The sequence below is a fragment of the Anser brachyrhynchus genome, assembly GCF_964034855.1.
Source record: "Anser brachyrhynchus genome assembly, chromosome: 3".
Classification (NCBI taxonomy): Eukaryota; Metazoa; Chordata; class Aves; order Anseriformes; family Anatidae; genus Anser; species Anser brachyrhynchus.
In genome coordinates, this window is record NC_137696.1 from 10,450,948 (window position 1) to 10,476,478 (window position 25,531).

Consider the following 25,531-nt stretch of genomic DNA (forward strand, 5'->3'; position numbering starts at 1 on the left):
ACATCTTGTTCCCAAAACTGTTTGCAACCTTTCAGCTACAGTACAGTGGCAAATACAGTGCGAGGCCAGCCACAGCGCAACGAGAAAAAGGGCAGATTTAACCCCCAAATCATCCTTTGGCTGAATTCCCTCTCTGCAGAGGGCCAGTGGCCCATGGGCAGCACCAGCCTGGCACATCGCCCCTCCAGCCAGCATGACATGAGCATGTCTGGCATGGTGCCCATTTCTGGCATTTTCCCCCCAAAACGTGAGGCAGCCCTATCCCATGTGGCCGATGGGGTCTCAGGGAGACTCGGGAGGGTGTTTGGGTGCCACTGTCCATCTGCGAGGCCGCGCTGAACCCCCCGGGCCCCCACCATGCCAGTGCCACGTGGATTAAATCACTTGAGCGCTTATTTACCACCGAAAACAAACGCCGCCGACCTGGCGCGTATTTGATATTAATATCGAAACCAAAAAGCAAATTAATACCGCAGAATCAAGGTATTTAAAAATAAAATGAAAGTCTCGCCAGGGAGGGCCGGGTTTCAGCAGCCAAGTGCGCTGCGCGGGGCTCGAGGCCTGGCGCCCACCCAGGCCACTGTGGGCCAGTGCCAAGTGGGGGCTCGGCGCTGCCATTTTGGGGTCGCAGCAAAACGAACGCCTTTTCCCTGGGTGGGAAGGGCGTGCGGCCATGCCGAGCACGGCCGCTGGGGAGGGAAGTGAGGGGCCGGATTCCCAGCTGTCCCCGTCCCCCAAACGGCTGCTGATCTCCTGGGTTTTTCCACGAAGCCGCCCGCGGCGGGCCGGGGGCATGACACATCGCGAAACCCCGCTCCCCTTCCTGGCCCTGCTGCCGCTGCTGCTGCCTCACCGTTGCACAAGCCCACAACGGTTTCCCCGAAAGGGCTGGCGGCAGCGGCGGCAGCTGGCCTTGGGGTGATGGACACAATTTCGGCCCCTCAGCCGCGGGGCATGGTGCACGCCTGCACCCCCGGGGGGGGCCGCGGGGGGACCCCGCTGCCGCCGCCATGCCCACCCTGAGCCCACAGCCCCCCGAAGCCCCGTCAGCATCTTTGCACCCCCGGCACCCCCAGGTCGTACCAGGGCCCCCAGTGGGCACCCTCCTGAGGGCTTTTGTGCACCAAAATTTAGAGAAAATAAGCCTGCCACGGGTCTCCCAGCGCTGTCTGCACTTCCTGTGACAAAGCGCAGCACGCCGCGTTTGAGAATGATTCTTCCTCTATTTATCGCCCGTAAGGGATGACCAGACACGTGGCAAGAGACCCTCCCTGTGTTTTGCCCCCCCGGCCTCGGCCTGGAGCAGGGCTGGTGCCGGTGGCTGCTCCATGCAGCACGGCACCACGGCGGTGGCAGCAGCACCTGGGTGCCGAGGGCTGGATGCCGAGCTGCAGGCTGATTTCCACCCCGCTATTTTCATCCCCCTGCCAGAGCCAAAGAGCAGCCCGCTGTTAGAGCAAAGTGCTCCACACGTGATTGTATAAAGAAGTGAGCCAAAATGCAGCTAAATCGGGCAGGGTTCGATAACGGTGTATTTTGACTCATCCATTTCTTTGTCGCGCGATCGAGCAGCCCATCAGCCGCACTAATATTTGCCGCTCGGCGAGGGAGGGCACGAACCCGGGGAGGTTTGCAAAATCATTTTAGTTTGACTCATGTGGAAAGAGTGAAACACCAAGACTCCCCTGAAAGTGGGCTACACAAAAAGCTTTTACTGCACAGCTGACCACATTTGAGGAAACCAGAATTTTGGACAATTTCAGACAGTAATTTACAGCATTTCTGGGCAGCGGTGGGCGAATGGCTCTGCTGCTGTTTGACTGCTACGCAGGCGGCAGGGCGAAAGGAGAATGGGGAAAAACGAAAGATCCTGGGCTTGGGATTGAGCTCATTTGGCTCTTTGGTAATTTGCACAACGTGGTGGCTGTGCTTGGGTGGAGAGGAACTGGGCTGCTACTGCTCTCCTACCTGCAAGCCTGGCAAGAGTTGTAAGCAGCTGCCTTGAAAATGAAACCTACCAGGAAAATCACACTGGGACTTCCACAGGGGTTTAGTAACTGCCTCTACAACAATTAAGCTGAAAAAAATTAACAAACAGGCACTGCAACAACATTTTGGGGGCTATTCACTGCTGCAATGCCTCGGATGGAAGTGGAGATTGGAGAGCGGAAAAGTGTAGTTTTCTGTGCCCCCAGCAAGGGAGCAGCCTGCGGGGGTGAGTGGGAAATCCCAGCCACCAACTACATAGGAAATAACATCCCCAGCTCTGTGGGGTGGCGCGGGGCGTTTTGTGAAATATTCCCCCCGGTACGTGCGGTGGCCACGCGCCCTGAGCATCGCCGCACGGCTGAGATGCCAATCGTATCATCAAAGCCAGCTGAAAACAAAACTGAGAAACATCTTGTGGTTTTACAATGTGTATTTACATAAAAATATATATATTTTAAACACCTTTGGCCGCACTGAGAAGAGGCAGGGAGGCTGTTTGCGAGGTCTCTGACAACTGGGGAGGTTCGGCCAGCACGGCAGCCCCAGGCCTGGGATGGCTTTTGGCTGCCCTCCCCACCTCTCTGCAGGCACAGCTTTTTGGCAAGCAGGGACCATCACTGGGGTGAGAAATTACCTGCAGGGCATGCGCTGCCCCAGATAAGGTGGCTGTGCTGCTTTCCTTAAATTCCATCCCAAAAAAGCCAGGCACAGCCAACAAAATGCAGACAAAAAGGCGAATTGGAGCCTATTCTGTCCATTGGGTTGCAAAAGTCACCTGTGCCTTGGTGTTCACCACCTCCGCACTGTTTTCAGGAGGAGCCAGCTCCCTGCCCCATCCACCCCAGCAGCAGCGTTTCCAGCCCAGTGCTTTCTTTCAGCAAAGCCTGTTCCCTTGTTTCTGAGTCATTCTGAAATCTTTTGAGATCTCGAGTACACAGACAGTGAAAAAAACCTGTGCTTTCAGAGCACAAGTTTACGGCAGGGATTAGCCCCTGTGCTGGCGGCACGCGTCAGCCTTGCCTTGCTGCCCAGCGTTACGTGCGCTCCACTGATGGCACGTGCAAGTCCTCATTTCATGTAAATACCTATAAAAATATACACATGTATATTTATGCATTCAGAGCACCTATCACCAGGCTGATAAACAATTTACAAAACTCTTTTAGGAAACAGAAAATCAGCTGAAAACCTTGCAGAGGAACAGCGGTGTCCCTGCGCTCGGCATCGCATGCATCTTCGCCTGAGGCCGTGCTCCCGCTGCCCCTGGCATGCTCTCAGTGCTGGCCGGGATGCGGGTGACACTGGCGCACCCCAGGGTGCTGCACCCAAAGTGTGAGGGTCAGGGAGGGGGCGGCCCTGCGGCGAGAGCCCTGCGAACGCCTCTGCGTTGGAGGGCACGGCGCGCCTGCGTCTGAGCCAGCCGAGATGTGCGCGGCGATAACACAGACAGACACCGCCTCGCCACCCTGTCTGAAACAGCCCGGCAGCAGATTTTGTTCTGGTGGGTGTTTGGGATACCAAGCCCCGGTAAACTGTCCTGAAACACTCATTTCAGACAAGGGTATGCAAATAAATGGTATATAAGGCTAAACCCTCCCACTTGGGGTCAAACCACATCCCATTATAGAGCAGCTCGGTGCTGCGCTGGGGCCGGTGCCGGGAGCGGGGCCATGCCGAGGGCTCCCCGGCTTCTCCATTTTGCAGCAGAGCAGTGAGCAGAGCCTCACGGGCAGGGGCCAGGCAAGGGGCGGGGGGCCAGCACGCAGAGCCATTGCCCCCCTGCGGGACGCCCCTGCCCTGCTCCAGCTCCTTCCAAATAACCCACCCTAAGCACTTCTGCTGCCTTGTATGTTGGAAGCTACACACTGCTCCTGCCAGAGAGAACAGTGCTCATTGCCCATCTCTACGGTTTATTATTATTATTTCAGGGTAGCAATGCTGCTAGCAGAAAATCATCATGGCAAGACGTCCACGCCCTCTGGCTCCACCAGCGATGTCTTCAGCCCCATTTTGGCCAGCATGCTGGGTCACCGCAGCCTCTTGGAAAGGGGCATTGCCGCTGTGTGCGAGCACAGCTGCAGGCGACTGGCTTGTGCCGAGCAAACTTCCCACAGTCACATTCTCATCTGCAAATCATCCCCTGGCCAATGACACAAGGACAAATGGTGAGCCTTTGGGCACCATTGGTTAATCTACTGCTTTTACTCAGGGCACCCAGAAAGAAAACAACTTTCTGTGCAGCTCCAGGAGGTCACAGGGGCTTTTTGGCACAGACATGGGGCCCGAGAGGAGCAGAGATTTTGGGACGCTGGCCGAGGGTCTTGGACCAAGGAATCCTGAGCTGTGATGTTGACTTTGCTAACAAAGAAGCTGATGGGGTGGAGAGGTTAGTGGAGGAAATATTTGCTCATAGCTCCAAGGGATGGATGTGCACGTGGCCAAAGGGCCGCTCTGCAGTTGGCACTGCGCTGATGCCGCCACTTCTCAGGCTTTGCTGGGCTGCTGGTGGAAAGCACAGCTCACCCGGGCTGAGCACCGCAATTCAGGGAAGAAAAAGGTTTCTGCCTTTTATACAACATGGATTGTTTATCTCTGGGTTAGCAATGTTTGCTTTGGAGTTGCTCCAGCCTCTTAAACACGAAAGCAAAGTATTCTGTGAAAACACTGAAAGCTCGCGGGCGGCTAGAGCAGCGAAGCGGCATGGGCTGGAGAAGCGCTGGTGGGGAGACATGGAAACAGAGATGGCCATGGCGAGCCTGAGCACCCCCTGCTCTCAGTGGGCTTCCAAAGCAGCAGCTTGGCATCCCAGGGGCAAACAGCAAAACCTGCTCCCAGATCCTTGTACAGCTGATGCCCAGAGCAAGGCACAGGTGTCTGGGTGCGACCACACGAGCTGTGACCCACCCTGCAGACTCCTCGTCCATCCTCATGGGTTGGGAGGGTAATGCCCAAGTGCCCGAAGCCATAATGGACCTGAAGACCTTGCCAAGAGCAGCAAGAAAAAGGTATGAGCATCACTCGCCCAGCACTCAGCCACATGTGAAAAGCAGGTTGACTGAACTTTGAGTCACCAACCATCCTGCAAACAGATGGAAAAAACCTCCACCAAGAGGCTGAGCACAGCCTCAAGCAGGAGTGGGTGAGGGAGGCTCACACCAACGCTGCTGGTGCACGTTTCTTCCGTGCACACAAAATTCTGCCCCTTATCTGAAGATTCCTGGTCAGGCAAAAACAGGCCTGCTCTGTGGAATTTAAATAAATGACCATAAAAAAAGATGAAAATCTGACAGCCTGGTAACAAGTGAGGGCTACCAGAACAATGCATCCAGAGAGGTGTCCATAGCATTCATTTACTAGTTAATAACCTATATATCACAAAGTATATGTATCAGAAAATGTATGTATCAGAAATTGTATGTATTGGAAATTATATGTATCAGAAAACAAATGTATCAGCAAATACAAATATCAGAAAATGAAGGCAATAATTCACTTCAGCACACCATGTCAAGCAGCTTCCACAACCTAAGTTCACAAAAGGGCAAAAAAAGGCCCATGGGAGAAGCCAAACCAAGGGGTTTTGGGCCCCCCCCATCCCCTCACCTGCCTGGAGGATGGGGCAGGAGGATGAGCAGCGGGCACTGGCAGGGCTCTGCTGAATCACTGCGCATCGCTGCTGTGCGCTGCTTCATTTCGCGAGTGATAACGAAAGTAACAGAAGTGATATTGGGGTTTTGCAGCGCCGTGCCATTAACTCACTGTCATGCTTTGGGAATTCCTTGTCATGCGGGGCGGGCGACCCGGCGGCGTGTGAAAGTACATTTCTTCTCACTGCCTAAGGCTGTGGTCAGCACGCGAAGCAGAAGGAGAACTGCGCGCTCTGCTCTTTGCCAGAAATCGCTGAGAAGTCCCCAGCCTGCAAACAGAAATCGTGCTCCCCTGTGGCGAGCACCTCTCTGTCGCCAAAGGCGAAGCACAGCTCAGTACTTTAGTTTAATTGCATCCATTCCCTCTCCAGATGGGCCGGGGGCCCCCGGCTCAGGGGGCTGATGTTTCCAGCAGCAGGCACCCAGTTTCCAAGCCCTGCAGCAGGAGAGCCCGGCAGCAGCGAGGGAGCTCGTTACCGCAAATGGGAGTTTTATAACATTGAAAAACAAATACTCCACGCGGGAGTGAAATTACTGAAGTTCCTACATGCTACACCGTAAAATCTGTCACTGTGGTTGATGAACCCGAGTTTTGAAAATATAGCTATGAGATCTGCTGTCACAGGTGGGAAAAAATATTTAGCAATTGCAACACCAGCCAGGGAGAAGTCCCGCCTCGTTGTAAGGCTCAGGAGCACTCCCTCCCTGCTGCGCACGCACCTCAGGAGCCGTCTTCCTTCCGGGACTTTGTCCCAAACGGCAAATTTTAAGCACTAAAATAAAATCCCCCGAGTTGAAGGGCCCCGGGGCGCTGGTAGCCTGCAGGCAGAGCAGGGGCAATGCCTTGGGGCAAAGCCCTGCGCCGAAGGGGCGCCCGTGTGCTTCCGTGCTCTCGGTTACAAAAGAGTTGCGATTCCTCCTCCAGCTTCCCTATCTCCCGGGCAATCTGACAGCACCGAGCCTGGCTCGCGTTGCCTCAGCTCAGCACAAATCTCAAAGCCGGAGGCGAGCGGCCTCCTCCCGGCCGAGCCCTTGATGACGACGGCCAAAAACGTTCAGGATGAAGCCCAGGGAGCGGCAGAGAGCCGGCTGGTACAGGAGGTACTGGGCCGCACGTGGGGCAAAAAACCGAGCATTGAGCTTTCCTTTCCCTGCTTCTTCCATGTGGGCATCGCACACCCGGCTGCACAGCTGCACCCGTGTGCTTGTTTTGGGAGGTAGCAGGGCAGGGAATCTGCCTGAACTGGTGACAATTGGAGCTCCAGTTCTGTCCCGAATCCGCTTCCCTTTCACCCAAAAAATTGCAGAAGGACAGACGGATGTCAGTGAAGCCTCTGCCTGTAACTGGTGCTGGGTGATGAGAAATTGTGCGAGCTGCCAGCAGCCCTGCCTCACTGCGACCCTTTGGCCTGTCTCAGTTCTTTAAACTGATTTCACTTTAAATTCTCATGAAGAAGCGGTTCCTGTTTTCTCCACCTCTGGTCCAAGCACACGTCCTCATCCCTGCCACTCCCTGATGCACTGCCACAGCCCCAGGGCAGCAGGAAGTTGATTTCCAAAATACCCAGCTTTGATCTAACACAGAGGATTTATTTTAATTCCCTCCAGGCTAAAATCGCCAAGAAATCCTCATTTTGGAGGGTGCACAGCATTGCCAACCTGCGGGATGGCCCTGGGGCTGTGGCATGGCTCAGGTGTGGGAAACCTAGCCAAGGGCTCCCAGCCTGAGCTGCGCCTTCCCTTTTCCCTTCCCTTTTCCCTTCCCTTCCCCACCATCCCATCGAAAATCACAGCGAGGAGCAGCCAGCAGCTCTGCGCTGCCCTCGCCCCTTTTGTCAGCACAATGCAACCGCTCGCTCAGGCTCAAAGTGGCTTTTGTGGTTCGCTCAGGGATGCTGTGATTAGCAAGTGCCGTGCTCAAAATCCTCACTTGCCCTCTGTGGCTGGACATGGGGCTGGCTCTGCTGCGGGGACATGGGGGGATAGGGGCATGGGAAGAAGCTGAGCTCATTGCAAAGCAGCACTTTCAGCCCCAAAATCTACGCAGCGCCCAGATCTGCAGCAGCACAGGTCTCAGAGGGAGCAGCAGGGAGAGCATCATGGTGGGGCCAGCACCGAGGGACGACCATGGCCATGGCCAGGACCACGACCACGACCACGACCACGGCTGCCCCATGGAGCCGAGCCCGCTGACTCATCTGTGCCTGCCCGGAGAGGCACAGTACCTCCTGCCTCCGCCCCGCCGCTCCCTGGGGTTTTCCTCTCCTCTTGCTCGAGCAGGAGCCAAGTTACCAAAAGTGCTCATCACGTGGCCCTGATATTACAGACCCAGTTTCATTTACTGTAAGTGCACAGGCTCAAAAATACTCGTGTTTCCCGCAGAAGAGACGAGCTGCTGCCACGCTCCCTGGCCCCTCCGGTGCCACTGCGGGAGGTAAGGAGCTGGGCTTCATTTCCCATCTTGAGTCCCTGCACCTTGCCCTGCACGGGCCGGCCCCGCATGATGCCGCTGGCTTCCCTCCCTGCCCCAGATACGTAACCGGGGGCAGAAGCCCACTGTGCCCAGGCCAGGGCTGCCGGCACTGACTCACCCGCTGCACCTCTGGCATCCCCACTGGCATCCCCGCTGCGCTCCTTGGAAAGCCTCCCAGGTGCCTTCTGTTCCAGCAGGGGCCCGCAGCCACCTGCAGAGGGAAAGGATCTTCATTAGCCTGCATGTCTGCCTTCCCCCCGCGCTTGCGAGCACGCTTTTGCCTTCATAAAGCTGATTTCAGCTGGATGCAATGAAAGCCACCCCAGCTGGCTTGCCCTTCGGCTACGGGATGCAGCACACAGGGTGGCAGTGCTGCAGCGGGGATGGATTACAAAGGCTGGAGCTCTCAGCTTCTTCTGGGAGAGCTCACAGTCAAAACCTGCACAATTTCTGCCCAAACAGCGTTCATGTTTAAATATCAAGGAGAGGCACTGAGCCCCGTGAGGAAATAAGGGGGATGCAGAGCAGAGCTGAGCCTTGGCATCTTCCCGAATGCTCCGCCAGTGCTCCAGAGCGAGCGGAGAAGCCTCTGCTCACTGCACCTGGGCACCAGTGTCCCTGGGGGGTAATTTCGATGCAGTACCTGTCCCGTTGTGCCCAGCCCCGCACAGATCTCTTGCACCTTTCTGAAGCTCCCGCACCGCATCCTGCTGGGCTCCCTCGCTGCAACTCCTGGCTGCGGATGGGGCCGGGAGCGTGCAGGGTTTATAGGGAGGAGAGGGATGGGGAGGCTTTCCCACGGCCCCTGGTCATCGCCCTGGCAGCCAGCTACACCCATTGGGAAACACTGGGGCTTTTTCTCATCAGAAAGGGCCTTTGCTATGGAAAACTGCAGGCTGGGACTGCCCTTCTGGGACCAAAAGGCAGAAATGGGGATGGGAATAGGGTGAACGCCTTCTGGTTTTCAAATCTAGTGGGAAAGCTCCCATGTGGGGTGAAGGCAGAGGCCACGCAGGGCTTGGCTAAGCCCTGGGAAAGGTCTTGTTTCCAAGGGTTTGCAGCAAAACCCCTGGGTGGGAGCCGGGCGAGCAAACGGCGGGGCCAGAGAGCGTCCCCGGGGCGGCAGGGCCGGCAGCCTCCGCAGTGAGGCTCCCGATCGCAAGCAGCTCCCAGCAGGGGCGGGAAGAGCAGCTCCGCGCTTCGCTGCGGTTTGGCTGATCTTACTGCTCTTGGCGATGCCGTTCCCTCTCTTCCTCTCCTGCCTTATTTAACTACTAAGCCGTATTTTCTGCCATTCAAAACAAGACCTATTAAATGTCAAGCGCGTAGGGGAGTAAAAGTTGCTGACATCAGGCTTTGTGGGGATAAATGAATTTCTTTAAAAAGCAAGAGAAGGGAAAAGAAAGAAAAAAACACATCCCAAACACATGCTACCTCCAGCACGGCGCGGGAACCACGGGGCAGGGAAACCCAATGCAGCCGCGGGCACGTGGTGGCTGCAGCACAGCCCTGCTGCCCTCACCCACCCTGCTCCCGGGGGCTTCTCCCCAAAACCGGGCCACCCCCAGCTGCCGTTACATTCCCCCCCCCACACCTGCCCCATTTCTTGCTGCTGATGCCTGTTTTGCATAATTTGGGCACAGCGAGGGGTACGGTTCTTATTTGTTTCAAGAAAATAAACCGACCCGAAAATGCCTTACCGGCATGTTTTTACTCTCTGATTCAGAGTGAGTCCAGGAATTAGTCACGCGGTGGCGGAGGGGTTGCAAAGCAGGGGCTGTCTGAATCAGCGAACCCCAGCCCTGCTCAGAGCCACCCTGCTTCAAAACCAGGGGCCAGCACCGGGCAGCAGCCCTTCCCCAAGCGGAGCTGCAGCCGAGATGCTCCTGGCCACGGTGGCGATGCGCAGAGGAGAACAGGGTTAATTGGGTAGGGCTTGATGTTTTTGGAGACGCTTGCGTTTGCTCTCGGATATCAGCCCAAGGAGCCGCGCTCACTGGAGGAGTTTGGTTTTTGCCAGCTGCGAGGGGCTGTGGGAACATGCACTTGCTGCCCAAGCGGCTCCATTCTCAGCGCCCGCTGCATCACCGAGAGAGGGAGGAAAGGGAGAGGGAGCAGAATCAGATCCCTCCCTCCTAATGGTTTCAATATGCGGCCGGTGGAGCCTTGCGCTGGAAGTGCCGTGCTGTTTCGTGGCCAGCTTGGCTGCAACTCAAGGGATGGAGAGCCCCAAAGTGAACCCGGGACCTGCTGAGGTGGGAGGCATCCAAGCACGGTGCCTTCTGCCCCCACCGTTCTGCTCGTGCCATGCCGTGCTCTGCAACACCTGGATATCAACCCAAAAAGCAGGGCTGTGATGTCAGCGGACCCAGCAGGTGGGAAGCATCCTACCTGGGGGGAGAAGTCACCCTGCAAGCATTGCTCCTGCATTCCGGCCCAGGTGGGGCAGAGCCTCCCCCCCTCCACCTGCCCCCCTCCACATCATAATTTTGGGCCATTTTGACTGTGGGTTATCACAAAAATGTGAAATTTCTTTTATAGGGGTGAAATGGCAACACTGACAGGCACGGGGAGCAGGAGGGAGTGGCACGTGTGGATGCATTGCAGGCTGGAGAACACTCGTCCTGCTCTCCCGCCTCCTTCCCCCTAAATATTGCAACAAAAACAGAAAAAGTCCTTGTTGTCATCATCAGCTCTGTGGAAAAAGCTGTTTTTTTGGCAGAGCTTCAACAGCCATTAGCCAGAAACCCCCAAGCCCCTCCAGTGTGCAGGCGCATGCTTCGTGGTGAGCTTTATGAAAAGACCATTTGCTGCAAAAATTAGGTTGTTGTTTTTTTTCTGGTAAATATTTTTTTTTGCTGCTGTCAAAAATCCAATTTTCCTTCCAGAAAGAAAAGAAAAAAAAAAAAAAAAAAGAACCCGGTGGAAAGTTTGCAGCCGGGGAGCGCTGGCGGCATGCCCCGGGTGCAGCGGGAGGTGGGAGAACGCCCTGCTGTGTGCATGCTCAGCAGAAGAAAAAAAAATAAAAACAAAACCCAGAAAAGAAGATCTGGGGAAGAAAACAAACAAAGAAAAAGTAAAGCTGGTGGGTGTTTCTGGCAGCAGAGGCCCCCAGCCCCAGCTCCCTGGCAGCCCCTGCTGGGCGGAAGGGCTGCAGAAGCATCCCAGCAAGCGGCATCGCCAGCTTGGGTCGGGATTTTTGGCAGCACTGGGGTGTTTGTCCATCAGAGTGGAGGCTGCAGCACCAAGTGGAGCAATCCCTCCTCATTCAGAAACCTGCAGCTGGACAGGATCCTGTGGGATGGACAATGTGCTGGTGCAAGTCTTGTGTCCAAAACCCTTCCCAGCCCACCAAAGCCTGGGTCCGGTGAGTGCCCGCCCGGCATGCCAGCACCTGCCTTCCCGCGGAGCGAAAAACAAGTCGCTAAGTCACAGCAAAACCATGAAAGAAAAACCACAGAGACCTAAAGCGCCTCTGAGTCACTCCCCCAGCCCGCTGCGCCGTGACATTCCTCCAAAACTCGCCGCCACCTGCGGACGGCCCCTGACTGCTGAGTGGTGCCTGGACCTCTGGCACGGCACGGTGTGACACAGCACGGCACGGCACAGCATGGCATGCACCCGGCCAGCCCCGCTGCAGGAGTGTGGGTGCAGGATTTAACAGCTGGAGGGAGCACAAGTGGGACTGATGCTGGCTACGTGGTCGCATCCCCAGCACCTTGCCGTGCTGTGCTGCGCGCACACCAGATCAGGTGGTGATATTCGTGCTCTCCCTCCTGCTTCCAGCACCTTCCAGACTGCCCAAACCCCGTGCCCAGGTGTGCAGGGCCAGGGACAGCCGCTGCCATCTCACAAATGTGAGAGCAGAGCTCAGGGAGGCAGGGGGGACTGCTTCCAGGGGCTGAGCATGGCCAAAACTGGCCCCAAGCTGGTGCCCTGCACAGCCCAAACCTTTCCTTCACCTCTTTCCCGTAAAATCACCCGTATATATATTTTTTAATTGTAAAAAATACTCGTCTGAAACTTGAATGGAGATTAAACATTCACAGAAAGTGCTATCAGGATTAGTCACTGGTTGTAACATCGCTATTTACATGAGTCACGGAGGCTGAGCCGCGCTGCTCACAAATTAAATCCCCGCCAGGTTTTCAGTTTTTGGGCTGTCCTCGGGAGACCTTTCGGTAACTTTTCTCCGGTTCTGATCATCACTGGCAGCTGCTCCCCAGCTCGCGTGTTTACCGAAATCCCTGCCCTGGCTGCAAGAGGCTTCGGCGCACGATTACATGCCGGGGCCAATTTGGGCGCGAGGTGACGCTCGCTCACCCGACGCAAGCCGGGATCGCTCCCCGCTACTGTTTTCCCCACTATTTGAGTGATTCTCCCCATTTCTGCTGAGGACACCACAGGGGAGCAAGGCCGTGGGCCAGGGTGGAGGCATGGGTGACTGGAGGGTGGCAGCGGGGCCGGGTGGCGGTGCCGACAGAGGTCACTGTTGCCAAAAAACCGGCGGGGCAGTGGGTGCGCCACCCGAAAAAGGGAACTTTGGGGGGAAGAAGGCACCGATTGGGCCGGCTGGGTTTTGAAAAGGCGCCGCGCTCCAGCAGCCACAAGGCAATGGGGATCCAGTGGTCCCCGCGGGGCGATGGGAGGCTGCAGGAGAGGAAAAGCCAAGGGAAAAGCTGTGGTTTTGGGGCAGGGAGGGCGCGGGGGCTGCCACGTGATGGGCGCTGCGTGACGCTGAGGGGCCCGCTGTGGCTGGGGTCACCGTGTGCTCACCTCTCCCTCAGCGCCAGGAATTCAAACATGAGAAAAGGAAGAAAAGGAAGAAAAGAAAGAGGCCCTGAATGCTGCCCCCCGGTCCTCACCCAAAGCCCAGGTGGAAGCATGCAAAGAGGTGGTGAACACTGTGTGAAACCCCCCCCGAGAATGGTGACCAAGCCCTGTGGATGTCAGCCCACAGTTCGAGGCAGCCTGGATGCGGTCCCCAGCTGTTCCAGATGTGGGAAGGAGACAGGGGAAGAGCCCCGGACACCCCGGGTGGCCCCAGCTGTGCAGGGAGGGACCCCCAGCTCCTCCAAACCCAGCTCCTTGCCGTGCCCCTCCAAACCCCACTCCCCCAACTGCATCACCACAGCACCCACAAGCAGACTGCTTGCAATTTAAACACAAAATTCATATAATGCACCCTGAGCTGAGGGCAGAGCCCAGCCCAAGCAGCAAACAGCAGCACGAGGATCACAGGCATTGCAAAAACCATGTATATGTACTTTTGCAATTTAAATTGCAGCAGATAACGTGCATTAAAGTGCAATTGAGATGACCAGCAGACAAAGGAACCACGCTCAGCGTTTTAAACGGCTCGCAAAGATCTGTCCCCAGCAGCAAGCAGCACCTTACCCTGACCAGCCAGCGGAGCAGGCACCGGGAGCGAGCGTGGGCTCCACGTGGGCCGGGAGCGAGGCTGGCATTCGTAACGGGCGCCAGAGACGCCAAGCCGAAACTCCCCCGCCGCTCTGCCCAGATCATTGGTCCAGGTCGTGGCGGTGGCTGCTTTCAAATTCTGTTAAACCTTAAAAAGGAAACAGGAAGCCTCTCGGCTTCATGCAGCTTGAGAGAGGCTCGCACACACACGCACACCCACGCGCTTGCCTTCCTTCCCGAGGCTGAGTGACTGTAGGCAGCCCCCGGGCAGGGCTGCTGGTGCGGGGGGACCCGCGAGCATCCTCACCTCTGCCACACATGGCACCTCCCCGCGCAGGCTGGCTCCAAACCACCTTTGCTTTTTGGTTTCAGTGCGTGGTCAGCTGGAGTGGCATCTGCCCGCGCTGGTCTCTGGTGCCACCATGACCAGAGGGGGACACGGGCTGCGGGCGCCGTGCCCGTGCCCAAAACCTCACCCATCACCCAGCAGAGAGATGGGCACCGGCACACCACCCGTTCAGGATTGTCTCTTGAAGTCCAGCGTTTTTGCTGTATGCTCTTTCCACCCCCAGCATGCACAAGGCAAAGGAAGTAGCAGCTAATCCCATGCGATTCTTTTGTTTATTTGTGGTGCGGGCTTTAGGCTAACACAATGTTTGTCCTCATAAAGCCGCGGGCGGGGAGCTGGGGAAAGCATGGGTTTATTTGCTTTGGGAAGTGAGTGTTTGATGCGTCACATTTCTGCAATTTAGGAGGAAGAAAAACTTCCCCAAGCTGCAACCAGGGGCTGAAGCCTGTGCACCCCCAGGTACGTGTTACAGGCAGTAGTAAGGGTATCTGCCACAGCATTCCTCACTGCCAATCACAGCTCCACACCTTGCCGACGGGCAAGCATCAGGTGTTGATATCTGCCCTGTATAAACCTGTGGACAGACACTGCAGGAGCACGAAGGGCAGAACCAAAACCAAGAAGGTCCCAGAGCTTCGTCTCCCAAAGTGAGTTAGCTTGAGCAATGTGCTCTGGCTAAAGGTTTCAAAAAGCACCCTGAGGACATCTGAGGCAGCTCGGGCCCCAGGGGCACGGGCTCTTTCTGCACCCCTGGGCCTGGCCTGAGCTGCAGTCCTGGGGAAGGCAGCAGGTCAGGCTAAGCTGGGCCAGTGGGGGAGCACAGGCACTCAGGTGGCTCGGGTGACAGCCACCAACACGGGACTCCGGCAGGCAGGACAGCGTGGCTTGATGTCAAGTGAGAGAAGCGGGGCTTTCCACACTTCTTTCTTAATGGTTTATTTCACTCACACAACAAAGGAGGTGTCTTTAGAGTAGGTGGGTTTTGTTTTTCTTTTTCAGCAAAGTAAACCCCAATGCCTCTGGTTTCCAGCTGTCAGAGAAGTGCTGCGAGGTGCTCCCCTCTCCTCTCCCAAATCTCAGCTGCACGTCCTTGCCCCCAGGACTGAGCCACCTCCCCGCACACTCTGGGCAGGAACTTCCCTCAGGACACATCTGGTTTCCTCTTGCCCTTGCTGCTCCACCCGTGAATGCGCTGTGTCAGGCTCATCCTCTTCTGCAACCCTGCTCTGACCTCTGGAGCTGGGGGGCTGGAGCCAGCAGTGGGACCAGGGGAATCTTTCAGCCCTGGGCCACTCGGTGCAGCGGAGAAAATCCAGCCGCTTGCTTCCTATTGCCAACAAGAGGAGCTGTGCAGCCCACAGATAGGTTAGGGAAGGCGGCTTGCGCCTGAGCTGCTGCTCCAGGGCAGCTGTGTTTGAGTTTTGTGCTTTGTCTGTCGTAGTGGTTAACCTCCCTTGGAACAGAACTCCGACTTTCCTACAGTGGGTGCCCAAGGAAATTAGATCAACTTCTGAACAGCTTTAAAAAGGGGAGGGGTTGGGATTTGTCATCAGCTTGACCTGGCTGGTATGCAGGTCCTTGCTTCAGGCCATCTTAAAGCCACTGAAACCCTTGTTTAATAGTCAAATGTTGTTTTTAATAACATTGAGAAAGTTTGTAGATTTTTTTCTATTTCTTGCTTTCTTCATGATCACTCCTAGTTGTCTTCATCCATTTCTCCCCTCCCTAAGGCCCTCTGGCTCCCCTACTCGAGGGTTAGGAAAAAAGGGGATCAAGATGTGCATAAGTCCCACAGAAAAAGATCAAATTTGAAATTTCAGAATAAGCAAGTCCAACAACTTGGCTCTGGCTGCTTTTCTAGTAGTAATCATTCAACCTCTGGCTGCTTTTATTGGAGTAACTCCACCTGTTTTATGAAAAATTAAGTGACTTGTCTGCCCAGAACAAATATAGACACAGCCGTGCTCCAAGTTCAGTGCTCTGGGGAAATACATAAGGCATCATAGGAGAGATGAAGGAAACACAAACGAATGCCCAATTATTTAAATTGTCTGTAACAAGTTTCAGTGCTTGCCCAGACGTAACGTAACATAGTGGAGGCAGGTGTTTTCTCAGCAGCAACTGACTAATTGCAGAACAAAGATCAGAAAAGAAAAAGAAAAGATGTAAACAGTGCAGTATTGAGTATATCACTTAAGAGTGGGAGCAAAACAATTTAGACTCATGGAGTGCTTATGGAAGAGATGTACAGTAGCATTTATGAGACAAAAAAATAAAAAAAAAAATAAAAAGAAAGACTGAAAGATCATGCCAGTTCTTGAAAAGCATACTTGGCAAGATGTGAGCGGCATGGCAGGTGGCTTGCTTTCCCTTCCAGCCTGAGACCCAAGAGGAAAAGCAAGTTTGGCATCTTTTGCGCTGCCTGTCTCCTAAAATCTACTGTACCTCATGGAAGTGGATTAAGATACATCACAAACAAAGAAGCTATTAAAAAAAAAAAAAAGGGAAATTATATGGTTCTCAGCCAAGGTCTTTTCAGAATTCACCACAAAAGATGCATCTGAAAATAATCTTTAGTTACAAAAGTAAATTTATTATTAGTTCACTTTTACACAAGTCTTTTTATTCATGTAGCAATTTATAAATAACTCCCGGTCATAGTCACCACATCTGGGGACAAGTTTGAAGTTCAAGTTGTATGTGAAGTTACAGAATTAAGTACATTTTACCTGTATGTTTTTGAATAGCATGGAACAACACACCGGCTCTGTCGTTCAGTAACCTCATGTAAAATGAATGCTGCTGACTTCCATGCCAGTGTAATTACAGCACCATGGACTGCGGATTTCTAAGCAACAGAGGAGCGAGCCTTAGTAACGCACGAACCGGCATGTTCAACTGCTTGAACTTCAAAAGCAGCTCAGAGAAGTTTGTGCTTCCTAAAGAGATCATAGAACGAAAGAAAATTATCGCATACTGGTGTAACACTTGCCCAGTAAAGAAACTAACAAGACAGTAAAAAGAGTCAGCCAGGGTTCATGGTGTATTTCTGGAGATGTTGCAACGTGAGTCAAAACGTAAGTTTTTATAACAGAATTTTAAGAAATGCCAAATTTGATTAATATGGCCAGGAACTCCCAAAACAGAGGCTTGTAACAGGCAGAGAGGACACAGAAAAACAGGATTTCCATGAATGCCTTTTGACCTGAACAGATACCCAGTCACTTGACCAGAAAACATTCAAGAGGAGATGCCTTAGCCTGGATGCTCAGTTTGCCGTGGCCTGCACAGGACTCCTGGGCCAGGGGCCGTCGCTTTCAGCAACAGATTCCTTTCACCACTGAGGTAGTGACATTCATTTCACACCCCTGAGCAAGCCACAGAGTTCCCCAAATCAAAGCCCAGCTGCATTTCTTTTGCAACCTGAGAAACCAAGTCACTCCTGAGGCAAGCGGAGGCGGACTGGTATTTCCCCAGGTTGGACTGATGGAGGGCAAAAGAAAAGCTGCCTAAGAAAGGGCCCAGGAGTTCTCTGCATCTCAAAATAGATTACCATTGGAAACCTGGAAGAAAAAGTAATCGCTGTAACAAGGTACTTACAGGAAAGAGATTTAAGGACATTCAGGACACGGCTAGCCTAACAAGATAAATGCTTTCCCCTGCCACAGGCCGTCTTATCTGGTTCTGCTGCTTGGGAGGATATTGTTTCCTGCAGGCCAGATGAAAGCCAAGACTTCTTCGTATTGGCTAATTCTGGCTTCTCCACTCCTGCACAAACTCTCTACCGTCTATGTTCACATTCGAGGCAATTAACCAAGAGTAAAAATCAACTAGCAGCTTTCAAAGGAAACACCCACTGTCACCTAATTTACAGGGTGTACTCCATTCAGTACACAAGACCAAACCCAAAAGCGTCTGTCCACGTAAGTTCAGAGTGCTGTCTCACACTCCGGCCTTACCTTCCAAGCCTCCAGCTGCCAGCTGTCCTGGCGTTGGGACAGAGTGGTAAATAAGGAAGCAAGCCAGCATGCTCAGTTGAGATTCATCTGTAGGCTGCCCGCTTAAGTAGGAATGCAGGGAGACATCCCCTCCAGCTATAACATATAAGACACACTGATGAAATTTAGGGAGCATGTGAGGGTGGAAACAGAAAAGCCTGACAACAGTATTTCATCAGGAGGAGCCTGCTGAAAGAATCTCCATCTCCCCATAGAAGGTGGGCTAAGGGTTTCTCTGTAAACCTCTTTCCGTCTGCCATGGCCAGCTTTTACCCTACACCCCCTATCTGCTGTGGTCATCCCTCGCTCTTGCTCCCAGAAAACTCTCCCAGTGAAATACTAGGAAAGCATTTTCTCTGCATAGCACAATAGACTTCAACGGTAATTAAACTTTCCATGCAATATAGCCATCATGCGTAATTCGGAATATCACTAGATTTTTTTTTTCAAATTGCAGTATCACTAGGCAGTCAGAGAACACTTCAGCTTTTATGCTTTTTTTTGTGGTAATATTTCTAAGACTCAAAAAATAAATGAAGGAACAATGTTTTTGAGGGCAGTAACTGAAGCTTGTATTAACAATTCTATTTAGCCATCTATGAGGCAAACAGATTAAAACAACCCAGTACTTCCCTGACTGACTTCCAGTAGCAAGTTAAAGAAAGCCTAAGCAATACATTGGTAGGCAAGATACGGAAGAGACAGTTACAAAGCAGCAGTACATGAGCATGACTTTAGACCTCTTTCTGTAAACTGTTACTGAAGTCTTCCCCTCAATTCTGAAAACAAAATTTTTGTCTCAGGTATGTGATACATGTTCCTAAGGCTAAAATACAAGGCAAAGAAGTTGTTTTATGCTAACATCCATTGTCTTCCCTTCAATTATAATTTTTCAGTACTTTTGATGCAAAAGTCAACCTGGGGCTTTGGGAATACAGATGAGTAAAGAAGACAAGAATGCTGAATTGTGACCGCAGCTGTAGGATTAAAGTCATCTGCTCTGTACCTTGAAGCCACTGATCCAGAGTGTTATCGATAGTGCACTTCATCACAGGCAGAAATTCAGAGTTCATGAAGAGTCCCCGGTTTGGATTCCTGCTCATCCTCTCCTGGTGACTTCTGGAACTGAAAAATTCTAACACCAGCTTTATCTGCCACAGCTCAAACGTCTCGGACATTTCTCTTCTTTCTAATCTCCTCACAGCCTAGTAGAGAAGAAATACAAAGTCACTGTGAGAATAGAAACTGGAGGAGGAAAGAAATGTTGCTGTTCTAAACACAAAGTAAAGAAATCCTAAAGACCCCTCAACTCCAGGGGCTCCCCTTCTGAGCACCTACTTAGAAGAACTGCCAGCTAATGTTTCTTGTTTACACAAGAATTACTTACAGTTTTCGCAACCTTAGACTATTTTCCAATTTGCTTTTAAAATTGCTGCTGTTTCCTTGCAAGCTCACTAACGTATGCCCTGTTCTTCCTTTCTGCTCTCTGTAAAAGTGCACGCAACAAACAATACTCTTATGCCTAAGCATAGTTAAAATAAATAAATAAATAAAAAATAGTATTTACTCCACCTGATCTATTGCTATGTATGTGGGCAGCATCTCTGGATTTTCTTGGGTAACACACTCATAAAGAATTGAAGAGAAAAGATCCAGGATTTCCTGTTTCTGATAAAAGACACATGTTTTACAAAGTGCACATGCTAGGTACAATTTATTTCAGGTTCTTACATTACTTGCATTTCCTTCCATTAAAGTTAACCCATGCACTGACATTCCATAAATTAATGATAGCTAACAATGCGACACAGCTTGCTTTCATTCTTGTGCTTATTAAAACTAGGCATAACACAGTTGTATTTTACTCCATCCCTTAAGCCATTTTGTGCAGAGAAATACATTGCAAACCCCTAACCCTTCTGGAGTGACTCCACCTAAATGCTGCAGGACAGCAAACAGGGCTCTGGGTATTTGTTAAACACATTCTGCAATGAATGCAACACAACTCCTATTTTGTAACTTCACAAACCTAACCAATGGAAAAATAACAACACCTACAAGATTAACACTGTTCTGCACCTTTGAACTGCAAAACATCCCTTAGAATATTCCCCATCCCCACTACCTGAAGGACTGATTTCTGTTCTTCTCATTTAAACACAGATTTTTCCCACCTTTTGTTCATGAAAATGAGAAACTGTGCTAGTCCACATCTAGACATCATACCTGGCCCATGTTCACAGTTGGTTTGCAAAAATAATCAGCGAACGAAAACAAAGCAGGATCAGAAGTGAAAGCTGAAATTGCTTCTGGCTAAAAAATAGATCAAAACATACTCTTAAATTGAACTTTTTGGTTTACCACACAAATGAAATAGCAATTTATACCCATTATTTCCTTTCCCAGCATTTAAATGAAAACATTGCAACCTATGTAAAGCATATCATGGGCAAAATCTGCCCAACGTTTCTATCTGTCCATGACAAACATACATTTGCATGGTTGCTCTCGGCCTAAGTTCATCCCATGCCCTGTGAAAGACACCAGACTTCCTCTCCCTCAAGCAAAGCAAATAACTTCAGTACTCATAACCTGGTGGCAGAGCTATCTGCTGGAAATAAGTAACACAGCATGACCTGCTGTGCTTCCCTCAGCCTTTCCAGAGGAGGCATTCCCATTTCCCTGCCAGCCTGTCCTCGGACACGCCTCTGAGGTGACATCACTTTACTGCTAGACCTCTTCTTAACAAAGTTTTACCAGCTTTCAGCTGTATGTGCCACGCTGTCTATGTTAGTAGAGGTCTCAGTGTTGCTCTGCATCAGCCAGAGAACCAGTTTGGAAGCCATACCTTGAATGCTCGAGCTTCAGAGTTTCGGTGGGTAACAGTCTGTGCTAAGAGACTGCGCCAGCCCATGGGGTCCTCCTTATACGAGAGCTGCCCAGCTCTCAGCTTCACATATAAGATGCCACCCTTTGAAAGAATTGATCTGAAATAACAACAAGGGGTTTTACTGTAAACTGACAGATGTACACAATAAGGCAGACCTACAAAAGAAATATGAACTCCAACAGCTCAAATATGATAATATCCCCATTCATACTTTGCCCTGATTATTTAAACTTGTGTATACACAGAAATTTTGGTATCTTCAGGGAAGGGCTGCTATTAAATTGTGATGTGGTAGCAGGCAATGGTGATGAAAAACAGGTGAGCCCCACTGATAGAAGGAATAGAATTTCCTGAAGGCATTGCTGCTTCTTGTTGGACTCTTAAAGGATAAATTTTCAGCACCAAGGAAAACCATGCAAGTTGGCATGCCTTAAAGGCTTTAAAGGCATGCTGTGACAGTGAAGAAGTCCTTCCTCAATGTGAAAATAACAACAATCAAACACACAAAAATCCCCCCCCCCATTCCTGACCAAGCCTACAAATAGAAGTGTGCAGCAGTTCAAAGTTACACTATTGCAAAGCAGCTGCATGTTCACCTGATTTAGTGTATCAGTTGCACCACTAACTGTAGGCACTAGCATCCCTAAAATAACTAAATTATCTGTATTGAAACTAACTGCTTAGCATAACAACACAGCAGCAATTCATGTGTAGTAAGATATGAAAAAAAGATTGCTCACACATGCATTTACCTCCAAAACACTGCTAGCCAGATCCCTACCATTTCAAAGGGCTCAGGACATGACAATACTACCAGTGTGGTGACATGAGAGGACAGCTGACATGTTCAAAGCATCTGGAGACCCAGAGAGTAGACAGTCCAAAAATCAGCAAGTTCCTCAGTCACCCACGCTGCTTTCTGCTATGGCAGTAGAGGCAGGCTCTTTTTGGACACACAAGTGCTGAAGTGTGGTGAGTCTAAAGTACTCAACCCAGACGGACAAAGCTGACTTCTGCCAGCTCTGGTGCAGTAGATGAGTCAGTATGTGCCTGCTGATCTGGACGACTCTGCACTCTGCTCAGTTCTGTTTGTTATCTTTAAAGGCACAGACTAACAGCCGCTGCATTGTAGTGCCTAATTTGATCTGAATGGTGGCATTTAATGTAACTAGAACAACCATGCTGCTGATGAAAGATGCAGCTGGCTTCTTCTGTACTACTCACAGTGACAAGTTACACTGAAGGCTGCTAAAAACACAAACATGAGAATGATTTTACTCACAGATACTGTATTCCGGTAAAAATTCTGTTTTTCACAGTTGCCCAGTGGAGAGTTAACATGCAGTAAGCAGTGCTTTGTATACTTCACGTAACATCAGAAAAATAGTATTTCACAAAGCGGTAACTGTTAGCTAATTACTGTATCAACAGTCTGGGAAACATGACATCACATCAACTCAAAACTAAACTAAAACCATGAGATTAAGATGGTTTCTGGTACTGCTCAATCCTGCTACCAATATCTGCGGTTTTTACTATCAGGTTTTCCCCTGCCCTGTTTTTGCATGAATTATTCACATCAACAGGTGAAACCAACTACGCAGTTTCTTTCTTCACTTGTACTGTCAAATGAACAACAGTGAACCGATCAAAACCAGACTTCTTTCCAAACCGTAGGTGTTACAAGTATGGGAGTTTTGTGTTTTGTTTTTTTTTTTTTAATTACTACAAATCCATTATTCAGTTAAGCATTATAAATGATACTTACTTTAGATGATTCGTTCCCTTGCTTAAATCTATTAGCAATTCCCAGTACCGTGGTCCCTTCACTCTGATCTGTCAACGTAAGCATTTTTATTACTAGCTATAACCAGAATCATAAAAGTAAGGGTTTTCTACATAAGCCTACAGTTCTTTGTCTGCCCTTACAAGTGGAAATGCCCTTTTATAGTGCTACCCACCCTGAAAACACAAAAGTAAGAGGACCTAGCTTTGTCTCTCCTACAGTGCAACCTCCCAGCACAGGGAACTCCCTGCTACATCAGATCTTGAAAACGTGATGGTCAAGAGTGAAGAGAAGCATGAGGCACAAGATAGCACATGCACTCCATAGCAACAGAATTGTCTTCTGAGCCACTACTATAGGACAGCTTTGCCCAGAGTCTGGCTATGGTTGGACAGGGAATCAAAGAAAAGCCACAAAGTGTTCCTGCAGAGTGTGCAGCACAAAAAACAGGTGATTAAATTCCTCATTAAACAGAGACTTTCTTTACCTGCTTCAGTAAGTGAAGCTCTGGAAGAAGCGTGGGTGCCATCAGCTCCTCGGTGGCTTCTGCATACCACTGCGTGCCCTTTAAAATGCCACCAGGATTCACGTATTAGTAAAGATCATTTTCACGTGAAAAGAAAGAAAATGCAGGTCTCACAACAACTCTGTTGCAGAGGTCAGTCAGTTTCTGTTGCTGAGCTCTGAGTAAATACATGTCTTAGCATTGCCTTTAATGTCACAAAACCTAAGCCTAAATTAAAGATATATTTCCCATGGGTGGATCAATACATAACACCATGCAAATCAGTCACACCTCAGCTGAAATCCAAAGGTCTGAGAAATAAACTATACCATGAATAGGGGTATCCTTCTACAGCAAGAAGCAGAACTTCAGCATCTTTGTCCACCCCACAGGGGATCTGCGCTGCAATTCCTCTCCCCTGAAATCCCAGCAACCCTTTCTTTATGTCTTTCACAAGCACCACACATCTCACATTAATCTGTACAAAATAAACCGTGCAGAAAGGATTCCTCCCCAGGAGACTTATCGTGCAAGCACCAAGGAGAGACACCAAGCTGCCAGTGTCAGCAGAATAAGAAGTGGGCTTTTAAAACCACAGATGGCTCCAACCACCTCTGTGCCTTTGAAAGTCCATCCTCTTTATAAAGATGAGAACTATGTCCCTGGGTCAGTTATTACACACTTGACTGTTTGAAGACTTTGTGGTGCCTTTTACTTGTCCTGTATTCTGCTCCCAAGGTGTCATCAAAGCACATGTAATGCGTGAGTGGGCTGAACACAGCCCTTCAATTATTTGCCTAAAGAATCAGGCTCATCTCCACCACAACTTGAAAACAAACCCAAGACTGCTGGCCACAACAATGAAAATAGCACAGCTTTGGTGTATCAGTTTTCAGTTGTCTCCCACACCTTCTCAAACGCCTTCACTCCTTACCTTGTATGTAACCTCTATCAGTGCATAACAAGGAGTGTTTGAGTCCACATCAACAGGTGTTAAGAGCCTTGGTTCTGCCGCCAGCACGTACAAGTGACGCAAAGCCTGAAGATGATACCTGTGTGTGGGAATAGGCATCTCAACGCTGTACAGTACAGGCATGGAACAATCCCCAAATACCAAACCACACACAGCTCAATAACCACATACAGCTGTTGAATGAACTGAAGTGAAATTTGGAGTAACTGAGTAGGTTTTAAAAATTTCTTTAACATGGTATGCTTCAGCTAACAGGATGGGATTTCATGAATCTTAACTATAACTGATTAAGAGTCATAAACGAACAGATTTTGTGTGTGTTTTTTTTTTCTGCTGAGCAAACTAGAACAGCCAAATCATAGTAACACTGGGTAGAGGCCTCAGGAAACCTGCCTGCATTTCCTCACTGATCAACAATCACTACCGTTGTCTTACATCTTCACTTATTTCTTTCTTTTATCAATTTTTTTTAAACCTCCAAAAATTTATTTACAGACTAAATAAAAATTCTAGAGGATTTCTCCCTGTATAACGTCTATTGTAAGGAGATGATTTTGCTTGAAAATTAAGGAAATATAAACCATAGCAAACCCTTACCGATTGTCTGTGCTGTGAACAGGAAAGTGAGGGTACAGAGCACAAAGGAGAGCAGCAATTGAAGAATTTGAAGTGCTCAGCGAATATCTGTTGAAAAACATTATCTATTAGTTTTAGTCTTAACAAACACTGGCCAATACCACAGGTGTCCAAAGTATTTTCGTCTCCTGCAAGAGGGAAGGACAGTAGCAAAGTGCAGACACGCAAGGAATTCACAAATGTGTTCCCATAGCAGGCAAAATAAACATGTAGCAGTAGGAAATAAACACAAGCCAAAAGCATTCCTATGGCATTTAAGTAATGCAGTATCTAGAAGACAAGAGTTTAATTTGAAATAGGAAATTCTTTATGAATGGGTATATTATTTAAAACAAAACAATAAAATAGTAAATTGCACATTGCTCCAGCTTCCGCAAGAAAGGTATATTCTTTCAGAAGTTCTTGCAGAATCAAGAACTGCCTTTGGAAATGGCAAGTTACCTTCCTCCTCCCAGAAAGAGAAGCCCCAAAGCCATGTGGTGAGCCAAGTGGAATCCATAGTTCATCTCTCCACCCGTCTTCTTGTGCATGAAACGGCAAAGCTGAAGGACTTTCAGGTTTCCAGAGCCAGCCATCACCATTGCAAGAGACAGCAGCAAGACACTCAGGCATGTTTCGAGATTATAGTGACCTGTCTTCATGTAGAATAAGGAAGGCATTATTACATTTCTGTGGTCAAACGCACGCTTCTGGTCCGTCTAATATGCTGCTTTCTACCCCAGAGTTTGAAAACCACACTCCACAGAAAGAAGGATAGCAGAGAACCAGCAAAGTCCTTAACAATAATGATTCATAGCCCTGCCACATTCTATAAATAGCCTGTAATACAGAGAAGCAAAAGGGATGTTTTTGTTTGCATTAAGG

At 50.4% G+C, this 25,531-nt stretch overlaps 1 protein-coding gene and 2 long non-coding RNA genes across 5 annotated transcripts in view; 1 reads left to right on the top strand and 2 right to left on the bottom strand.

The window, feature by feature from the left end:
* The window catches only part of LOC308192351, a 28,583-nt gene extending 14,477 nt beyond the window's left edge, over positions 1-14,106 (bottom strand). Inside the window, exons 1-2 of one of the 2 annotated variants that reach the window (XR_013948737.1) lie at positions 13,507-14,106; positions 8,228-8,320 (exon numbers count right to left, since the gene is read on the bottom strand). This is a non-coding gene — a long non-coding RNA (uncharacterized lncRNA). Of the gene's footprint in view, positions 1-8,227; positions 8,321-8,752; positions 10,141-13,506 lie in introns of those variants that run through there. The other variant, XR_013948738.1, reaches the window with a different exon arrangement.
* On the top strand, positions 5,912-12,945 carry LOC308192352. The gene is made up of 2 exons (XR_013948739.1): positions 5,912-8,070; positions 10,130-12,945. It is a non-coding gene; the product is annotated as an uncharacterized lncRNA (long non-coding RNA).
* A 2,345-nt stretch (positions 14,107-16,451) lies between the features above and the next one.
* The window catches only part of ANAPC1 (anaphase promoting complex subunit 1), a 36,047-nt gene continuing 26,967 nt past the window's right edge, over positions 16,452-25,531 (bottom strand). For both annotated transcript variants that reach the window (XM_080585823.1, XM_080585824.1), the window contains exons 37-47: positions 25,109-25,302; positions 24,629-24,715; positions 23,993-24,110; positions 23,041-23,118; positions 22,536-22,603; positions 20,726-20,864; positions 20,104-20,190; positions 19,450-19,545; positions 18,884-19,082; positions 17,839-17,973; positions 16,452-16,818 (exon numbers count right to left, since the gene is read on the bottom strand). In XM_080585823.1, the coding sequence (XP_080441949.1) occupies positions 16,703-16,818; positions 17,839-17,973; positions 18,884-19,082; positions 19,450-19,545; positions 20,104-20,190; positions 20,726-20,864; positions 22,536-22,603; positions 23,041-23,118; positions 23,993-24,110; positions 24,629-24,715; positions 25,109-25,302 (1,317 nt within the window). In that variant the 3' untranslated portion in view covers positions 16,452-16,702. The remainder of the gene's footprint in view (positions 16,819-17,838; positions 17,974-18,883; positions 19,083-19,449; positions 19,546-20,103; positions 20,191-20,725; positions 20,865-22,535; positions 22,604-23,040; positions 23,119-23,992; positions 24,111-24,628; positions 24,716-25,108; positions 25,303-25,531) is intronic.